The sequence below is a fragment of the Tyto alba genome, unplaced genomic scaffold, assembly GCF_018691265.1.
Source record: "Tyto alba isolate M040663 unplaced genomic scaffold, T.alba_DEE_v4.0 Super-Scaffold_40, whole genome shotgun sequence".
NCBI lineage: Eukaryota > Metazoa > Chordata > Aves > Strigiformes > Tytonidae > Tyto > Tyto alba.
This window is the reverse complement of record NW_024881316.1, coordinates 47,021,358-47,031,361: the sequence shown is the minus strand read 5'-3', so window position 1 is coordinate 47,031,361 and position 10,004 is coordinate 47,021,358. Positions and strand designations below refer to the sequence as shown.

The 10,004-nt window shown below is 42.5% G+C and overlaps 1 protein-coding gene across 1 annotated transcript; it reads left to right on the top strand.

Moving 5' to 3' along the window:
• The first annotated feature begins 1,968 nt into the window (after positions 1 to 1,968).
• Positions 1,969 to 2,506, top strand: LOC104356514 (gallinacin-10-like). The gene is made up of 2 exons (XM_032993862.2): positions 1,969 to 2,112; positions 2,370 to 2,506. Exons 1-2 carry the CDS (start codon positions 2,055 to 2,057, stop codon positions 2,504 to 2,506), a joined length of 195 nt encoding a protein of 64 aa, XP_032849753.1. The 5' UTR covers positions 1,969 to 2,054.
• Positions 2,507 to 10,004: the final 7,498 nt, after the last annotated feature.

Genomic DNA, 10,004 nt, shown 5'->3' with positions numbered 1-10,004 from the left:
TCACTGCTGTGCTGCACAAATTGCTCTGTTCCTCAGGTGTTTTATACAAGTTTGGCCCGGTTTTAGCAACCAGCTCAGACCTGTCTTTGTTTTTACTAGAAGCCAAAGTCATGGAATTTTCCTTTTGCTCTGAATGACATTTTCAGGCTGCCTGTGCTAGCATGGCTTAAAATGTCGCTTACTTTCCTAGAGGGCTGATTTACTTCTGTAGGAAATAAGGTTGTTCAGTAAAATCTATGAATGCTACGGCAGTCTGCATCACCAAAATTTAAATAATTTGACTCTGATAATAGATTTATTCTGTTCCACGGGTGGGAAACAGCGTATCCCTGAAAGGTAGTGGAACTTGTCCAAATACTGTATCTGATAACAAAGAGTAGTCACCACCTTCCCCAATGCCACATTCTGATTTTATCTTTGGAAACACGACACCTCCCTAACATGATCTTCTTTACAGAGCAATGAGTGCTCAAAAATCACACTTCTATTTGCAAAACATCACAACACTGTTGTCCTGTCTATGTGAAAGACAGGTGGGGGAATAACCACATTTCAGTAGGTCTTCATAAAAGGAGAAGGGGTTTGTTTCCTGGTTTCTTCATGTTCATGGTGCAGGTCAGGTGTCTGTCTCTCTGTCGGGCTGTTCCAATGACAGTTCGCTGAAAGAGAAAAGAGAGTAACAAACCAGCTCTCCTCTCCATTAGAAGTGGGGAAAGCTGGAGAATTGCTGGCAAAAAAAAAAGATATAATATCCAAGGCAAAGGTACAAAAAAGGACATTATGGAGTACTTGGCACTTCCTGGTTAATTAGATTTTATGGATAGAAGAGGGAAATCAGTGTTTATCTTACTGTTATTCACTGCATAAACACTTAAGTAACTCACCTTGTTGCTACTTTCTCAGATGCTTAAGCTTGCCCGTTAGTATGTAGATTAAACATAAACACTGGCAATGTTTTCATCCTACGAATAATTCTTAGAACAAAAATACCATTAACTCTGAGTTAAATATAATAAACGAGGTAATAAGGAAGCAAACCACTGAACCAGAATGCCAGAGCTAGGAACTGCAGAAATGCCTGGGCTTTGACAGAGATTAACCTGTTTACTATGTGTGACGGTATTTGGGCAAAGGGAGGATTCCCATGGGTGAAAAGCTGTTGCAGTCGTTTGACATCTACAAGCCCAGGATTTTGTGAAGAAGAACTTTCAGGAATTTGATCCCCTAACCAGTGCTCCTCAGAAAATTTACAGCCACAGAGATCATGCTTTGAAGTGAAGCCCCAGAAGATGTTCTTTGAGGCAATAAGTCTGCCAAGATTGTTATGGAATCAGCCTATTTTCCCAAGCTTTTGGGGAAATATGATGGGAAACAAGAGGGGACGTTAAAATGGGGTAAAAATGCAAAGCATTCAAGGTGGCATATAAATCAGAATTAAAGGAGAGGGAGAGCTTTGTGTCAGCCCTCTGCAGTGGGTGAGGATGTCCTGAAACCTGTTTAAAAAGTGACAAAGTAAAGTTGCATCATCTCGAACCTTTCCCAATGCTTTCCTCTGACTTTGACATCATCTGCCTGGTGACAGGGATGGGGAGACAGTCTCCCCTGTTATGTGAATCATTAGTGAGTGGCCGATCCAGGGCTAACGTACCCGGACTCCAAGGTTGGCTGACTCCCAAGCCCTCTGCCTGACCCGTCCCCACGCCTGTGTTGGGAACAGGTCTGCAAAAGCCATGCAAATTGGTGCAGCTCGGTGAGGCTTGGCTGATGGTCACATTACATAACTGACAAGGTCAGTGGAAATTCACCCTTGGGGATTGCAACAAGTTCGCTGCACATTTCATTGCAACCTGCGATAAGCGGGATAACCGGCCTGCTTTCCAGAAGGTTGGTTGCAGTTAATTATTGACAAAGCACTCAGCTGTCAAACTTGCACAATCCCATGGGCCCTATAAATACCAGGTGCCTGTTCTAGCCTCTTCCTCAAACGAAATTCATCCTCCATCGATCTTTCAGGCACTTTGCAGGAGCACACAGTCTGCAAACAACTGGTGGCCATGAGGATCCTCTACCTGCTCTTCGCTGTCGTCTTCCTCCTCTTCCAGGCTGCTCCAGGTGAGAAGCAAAATAAATTCTGTGAAGAATGAGAGGGCTTGTAAGCAGAAGCGTGTGCATGGGGAGGAAAAAAGCAATCATCAACCGTCAGGCAAAATCTGATGCTGCTGGGATGGTGCTATGCAGTGGATGGGACCAAGAACATCTGTGCTCATGATGACCCTCTGCCTAAAAAAGCAACAGATGATTTACTGCATATTTATCCTTCATCATTTTAGACTGAAAACTGAGATTTTAATGTTTTCCCCTTCGCACAGGTTCTGCAGATCCTCTTTTTGCTGACACCGCAGAGTGTAGGAGCCAGGGAAATTTCTGCCGTGCTGGGGCATGCCCACCCACCTTCACCACCTCGGGGTCATGCCACGGGGGGCTGATGAAATGCTGTTCCAAGTAAGTGCCGCAGGACCAAGGGGCATCAGACGGCATTTCTGTCCTGCCGTTTTATCTACCGTTTCTTTGAATAATATGCACAACTCCACGGGGCTTGCAGGGCAGCCATCCGTGAGAAAGTCCAGATGGAGGATGAACATGTATACATTGTAGATGTGTGTTTAAGGAGATAATTCATTCTGATGGTAGTTATGTATGAGAGTAAAAGTTCAGGAAGGTCAAAATCTCCCAGAATTTAGTATTTTTCACTTTATTTTAAATCTTGATGGGGAGGAGGGGGAAACAGAAGTTTTTCCAATAAATTATTAGGAAAATATTTCACAGTATTTTCACCCATCAGGGAAAACAACGTATCCTCACTCTCTTCATTTCCAAAATGACATAGAAAATTTAATTTTAAATGGGGGGAAATGTTCACAGAACTCTGTTTCTCATTCTTTTCTCATCTCTCCTTCCTCCTACCACTGTGCAGCTCTTAGAAAGGTGAAGAAGTGTGAATTTGTTTGTGACTGGAGACAACTGGGTGTGCATTTAACTTTTGACTTTGGAGACCACTTTCTAATAATGTCTGGAGCTTCCCTGGTAGCAAGATTTTTTCTTTCCTTAAGGTTTTGAACATGCTTTTGGGGCATGCACTTTAGCTTAGGATAAATGCTCAGGCATTTGATTCTCACAATAGTTTTGTTCCACTGACAGCCACATGGTGATCATTGCCAGCTGCAGTGACTATCACATAACTCATCCCAGCAAGAGACATTCAGGCAGATTCTCAGCCACTGATGTGAATGGACAGAGCCAGGTTCAAAATAGAGAGCTCAGACCTGTATTTTCTGATTTTTCCAGAACTTCTTGTTATTTATAGAATTGTCAGGGTTTTAAAGGTTCCCAGAAACTGAAGAAATTGTGATGAGATGGCTCTAGGGAAGAGGTTTCACAGCATTTGTTCAGCACATGGGGATCCTCACTCAGTGGTTTCAAGAAAACCAAGTCATACCAATAATAGGATGTGTTTGTTGTTGGGAGATTAAGATGCTAAGGAAGCATCCACTTAGGAATTCAGGAAAGTAAATGCTACAGAAGTAACCTGTTATTAGATGATTTTACAAAGGAATTATGTGAACCCTCAAGGCCTGTGAACAATCATTCTCTTTAGGAAGCAATTTCTGCTGATTCCAAACAGACTTGTAGGAGCAGGTGGCAAATCTCCAAGTTTCTGTAAGAACATCTGTTAGGCCTGGTCAAAGGAGAATTGGGGCTGTGAAAGGAAAAAGACCTTTTGAGTTTGGCTCCAGATGTAATTTTTCTACAGAAATACTCTTTCTTGGAAGAATGTACACATACATGATATTGACGGATACTAATGTTCAGGATTAAAACTCTTCCTAATTGGCTGTTAGATTTTCAACAGAGTTAATCAATACAGTAGTAGAAGTTGAAACCAACAGGGTATTCTGAGACACAATATAAATTTTTTTTCAGCTCAGGTTTCAACCTACTGAGTTGCTTGAAATATCTTTGAAACTGGACAGAATGAGTTTGATTCAGTAAGCTATGTTGAGATGCTTAGTGGCATCTGAGGTGCCTTGGAGTAGTTAAACCATATATACACGTCTGGTTGAGGTAGCTCATGACCTATGGGAAAATACTGTTTTTCAGAAAAGAGGGCTGGAGGCCAAGCAGATAGACCAGATCACCTTAAATGGCACTAGATTTGTGTGATTCAGTAACTAAATCAAATTCTCAATCTTTATTGTGGGGTGAGATGAATCAAAATTTTATTACTAGTGATAACTAGTTTGCCAGTGACCATAGTTGTTGTGGACTGGATGTCTGCAGACCTAGATACCCATCACACACGGACACCCTTCGATGGAGGCATCTAAATGTAGGTTTTTAAACATGCAGGCTGAACCCACCTTGTACATTTATTCTGAAAGGTAATTAGCAGGTATTGAGGCTTTTAGAGGTTGAGTTTAGATTACACTTCAGCAAAATAACAAGACCCTTTGTACCCTTACAGGACTTGGGCAGAATAAGAAGAGAAGGCTTTCCTGGTTCAGTGCCCTTGTACCAGCAACATTTCCACTGCCTTGAGGAGGTGATTTTGATGGATTCCTCCTCTATCTAAATCCTCCTGAAAATGAGCATTACAAGAAGCTTCCAGAGGGTACATCCTGTTAGCACACTGCTTCTGGAGATCCAGGTTTTTCCTCGCTGAAGTCACTCCTTTTTTTGCTTTTAATACACAAGCCACTTTGGCACCTTGGTCACTTATTCCAGCCTACCTCACGGGGATGTTTGGATGTTCAATCAGTTCAGGTTCATGCAGCTCTTGGAGGATGTGAAGCAATATATATATTGTTATTTTATTCACACACAAAAATAAATATCTTCTTAAAAAGATAACTGTGATCTTTTCTTTTTACTAAGAGCAATTTTCTCTGTGGTTTTGACTCAAGCCTCATTGAGCCATTCAATCTTTTTAAACAAGTAAGTCTGTGCAGTCTCATATATTCCCAAGTGATTTGGAAAAGGGAATGGCTAAAACAGCAACAAGTTTTGATGATGATACTGAAGTATTCAGGATGACAAGACTGAAAGTTGAGTGTGAAGAACTGTACAAGTAACACTTAATAGTAAGAGACTGGATGACAAAATGGCAATCAATAAACATCTCCAGTATTACAAATTTATATATGTGTGTAGGTGTGTATACATATACATATATACACACCTGGCTTCATAAACACAGTGATGGGATCTGAACTATCTCTACCCAGAAACAAGATTTTGGGCTGATATTTAGACTGTTTTTGAAGATAACATACCTGTGTTCCATAGCAGTCAGAAAAGTCAATTAAATGTCCTGTATTATTCAGTATATTAATTCTGAATAAATAATAAGTTATAACCATGGTATCTATAGTGCTAAAAACGCAAAACCAAAGTGTTTTTTGTTGTTTCCTCCAATAATTACAGATGCACAATCAGTTTCTTTTCTATCATCACAATTAGTCATGGAGGCAAGAAGTCCATTTTTTTGAGTCAATTTTCTACATGTATCTTGAAAAGATGTTAGGGCAATATAGGGCTGATTTCAACCAAATGCATTAGAAAAAACCTAGGATTTTCCCCATGGCACTGGAGCCTATTTTTAAGCAACTTAATTGATCCCCATGTCTCTGAATTTGGAGCTCTATCAAGCCAAAAAAAGAGATGCTTCTTCCCCACAACTGTAACCTTTTTTATTTTTATATATATATATATATATATTTTTTATCTACAGAGTCTAAAAAGAACCCCAATCAGAACCACAAAGGAAGAGCAGAAATCAAAAAGGTCAAATTAATACAGAGGTTCTGCAGCATTTTATTTCTTCTTTCTTGTCTTAAATTCCTCGTTATAATCTTGACAATGCTCCTGTCTTGTTACTCTGAAGAGGAAATGTCCAAATTTTCACTGTTATTCTGTAAATATTGTGCACAAGGTTTTGATAAGCTGTATTTGTGCAACAAAAAAAAGATCGCTTGTCTTCTTCAGCTTTGGATATGTCAGATGATGTTATATCCCCTTCCTCTGAATCAACATCTACAACAGCAGCATGCTCTGTAAGTTTGAAGCTGCCTTGAGTAATCTGCCTGACTGGAGTAATCTTACATGTATATTAGCAACTAAAACATCAAGGGGCAGTTTCCTGGAGAAGTGGAAGACTACTCACCAGATCTCCTTGCCTCCAAAATAAGATTGTTGTGTTCAAGATGTGTACCAAGAACTGTCCCTGGTCTGTGCTAGCCCCTGAACCATGCCCATGGTTTGTTCAGGAGATGGCTAGATGACCCACTCCTAAGCTACAACAAAGATCCTGACAACATTTAGACATCAGAGTAACCATTTAGCAAGCATGTCTCACTACCCATAAACTAATCCCATTCAACTTACTACTACAGATATGGATGATCTGTTCTCCATCCCTCAAGTTCCTCCTGCAAGAAAATCTCTGGTATTAGGTCCAGACAAATTCAGGCAGACTGTTTTCAGTCAGATTACATTCTTGTCCAACAGAACACATCTCTGGTGTTTAAGTCATAGAGGTGTTACTCCAAGCAGAGTGGTCTCCACTTCTGTCTCTAGATGTTGGACCTCACATCCATCAAAGTCTTTTGTTTCACCCTGGCAGTCACCCTCACTGCTGTATGTGGGTAATTTCAGGCTCATTTTCCCATTTTTGCCAAATTTCTATGGAGCCCCTTGAGTCTCTATCTCACCTCTGCACTCCCCATGTCTCCTGAGTGGAGCCTGGGTTTGGCCTCACGTCAGACAGCTCACACAGTTCTCCTGTGTCGCTCACTCGACAGGGACCTGCTTCTCCTGCACCAATTTGCTGGCTTTTCTCTCATGCCCTGACCACTGAGAGTTCTTCCCGAGAAGTTCCTCATCCCATGTGTATTGAAAACTTCCCTCTTAGGAAACCTTTGGTTTTTCCCTTGGAGAGCTGGCAGGAAGGCATCTGGACCCAAACTCTTTAACAGTGCAGCTCAAGCTATGGTACAAGCCAGATGGTAGAAAGACCTCTTGATTGATGCACACCTTCCAAAGTTAATGTCAGACCACAGAAAATCTCCTTGGTCACTTGATGAATGAAACAGCTTTCAAAATGACTGGGATAGATACTTTTGAAAAATTTGCTGATCAGTGACTTCTTCCCCTCTCAGTTCTCTTCCACATCAAGGACCCAGATTGGAAATGATCCTATGGCTGATCTTGGACAAACACTTCTGTCACTAGGACTGGAGATCCCCCACTGAAACCTAGTTTCATGCATGAGCAGCCTTTATCCAGTGGTCCCTCAAGGGTAAAGAACATCGTGTACCTTCCGCCCACAGTCATCTTCATTGTGTCTGCAAATGTCTGTGCCTCTCACCATTATTTTTTCCTTGCACTTAACTTTGGGACAGGGTAACTCAACCCAACTGCTTGCTGCCACCTGCCTTTTATATTCCTAGACCATAGCAGATTTCCAGTAAATTAATTCTCCCCTCCTGTTCTGTCAGATTAGTTGCTTATCAGTTGTAATTAAAAGCAGGGATCCTCCTTCAAGTCCAATGATTTCTGCACTCTCTGCCCCGCTGCCCAGAAAACGGACCACAAGTGGCAATTTCCTGAGCTGAAAAGACAAACAACAAACCAACAAGCCCCCTCAAGGAACAGTGAGCCACAGAGATGAATTTACTTTCTGGGTAATGAGTTGCCACTTCTTCACAAGGACAGGTCCTGTACAAAATCCCCTATCTACTCCTTTGGTACTAGGTCAAATATTAACTCTAACAGAGACTTCAAGGTCAACAGCTTCCTGTCATTAACAGCCCTACTTCTTTCTCTGCATGCTGGTGACTGTTTGCCAGCATCTTCGCCGGGTGCTCAAGGAGGAGGAAGAAGTGGGACACCTTGCCCAGGCTCCCTTTCCCCAGCGACAGCCTTCAAAGGGGCTGGGTTTGCCCCAAATGTATTTACCTTTCCACAGAGGGAGCCTGGACATGGGACAAGTATTGCTGCCACTCTGCAGCTGGAGCTGGGGGAGGGAGGTGAGGAGGATGAAGCTGTTTCCACTTTCCTTCCCTCTCCCTGAGTTGTTTGGTTCCAAAGAGCATTGAACAACATGTGACGGTGCGGGATGACCCCAGCAGGGTTTGCTCAGCAGCCTCGCTCCCCAAAACAAACACCCCTGCCCCTTGTGCTGCCTGGGACAAGCAGGAGCACAATTATGCAAGGAGTAGACAAGTGCATTTTCCTGCTCCATTAAATCCTGTTATTTTTCCAAGCAAACTCTACCCTTGACGGTTTCCTTATGGCTGGTCATGTTTTATGATCATGGACTACCCTTTCTTTCCCTCTTTTTGGCCATGCTCTGTTTTCAGAAATGAAGCTGAGGGTGTGTGTGGGTGGGGTGCCTGTTTGAAACTTTGAGCAGGGGCATGGGGTGGTTTGTGTTGTGGGGTTGCATCTATGCCCTAGCTCACAGGTCAGAAATCAGAAAGCTTGTCAATATTCCCTATGGTTTGCTTAAAATAAATTTCCAGCACATACACAGACACAGAGTGTTTTAATATAAAAGACTGACTCCTCAGAACTTCTTTTCCCATGTTCAGGAGGAAAACAGAGAGATGAAAGAGGATTCCTTCCTCATGCCCTGCCTGAAGCGAAAGGATGCAACACAGCACACAACACGATGAGGTGCAAATGATTTCACCTCCTGTACCTTCATCTCCACAGATGGGGTTGGTGGAGACACCAACTATAAAGGCAAGGGGCCATTTAAGAACCTGTACCTCTGCCTCAGCAATGCAAAAATACATGGCCTTTCCCTAGATCACCACTGCCCCCCCAGTTCTCACAGTTCCCTGACAGAGGTCTGAAGCTTCATTTTCTCATCATGTTCCCCAAGAACTTCATCACAGCAACCCACCACTGGCAGTCTGGGAGCTGCAAAGAGAGGGAGATGTGATCTTGATACCCCAAGAATCTTCTGGGTGTTCTACCCACCATATGAAACAGACAGATATGAAGCTTCCCCTCCTTCCCTTGGACCTCAGGGGCCAAAGCCAGTCCTATCTGTCCTGCCAGCACTACATAGTTGCCCAGCCTGCTGAGCAGGGACATGAAGCATGGAGGGGAATTTGTGTTTTGACACCTGTATCCTTTGTCCCTTCTCAACCTCCTCCACTGTAAAGATTTTTTTCTTGTTTCTAAAATCCTAGTCCTGACATAGCAAATTCATGTGTGTTTTTTACAAACTGAAGCACCTACTTCATGCCCTACACCCAATTTGTAGCAGCTAACTTACCAGACACAGACCTCTCTGCCCCCTGTGTGCAGACTTCTCACCTCTTGCTGTTATTCTCCACTGTTTCAGTTTGCTGCTCTCACCAAAGCAGTAAAAAATTAATCACCCTCATGAGTTGATTTCATTAATGATTCTTGGCTTATACTAATTGTCTGAAAAAAACCTCCACGCTTGCAGTTTCCAAGACTCATATGTCTCAGGAGTGGCATTTCTTGGAGACAAGCAGAAGTATTGAGTGCTGTACAAAGCTCTGGTGACACTTCCTCTGATCCATCATATAAGGCTGGTCCTTCACATGCATATTCAGATAGAGAAAAACATTATCAGGTGATAAGAGATGTGGAGATATCAGACGCAAATAGCCTTGGTATGTCGGATCTACAAAATCAGAAGGAAAGATGTGAGTCTCTTCATAATCGCATCAGGAAGGTGACTAGTGACAAAGGAAAATGTTATTAAACCAGTGCCATTTTGGACAAAGAATTAGTAGGTTTAGACTCTCCACAAAGGCTAGATTTTGGAAGAAGGTTCAAATCATCAGAGTAAGGTATGGGAATTCAGTGTCCGTAGCAGCAGTGAGCAACACGACCTCACTGTTTTCAGGACAGAGTTCAGCTGACTGCTGGAAGGGAATTCAGATGCATTCCCCTATGACAGCGTG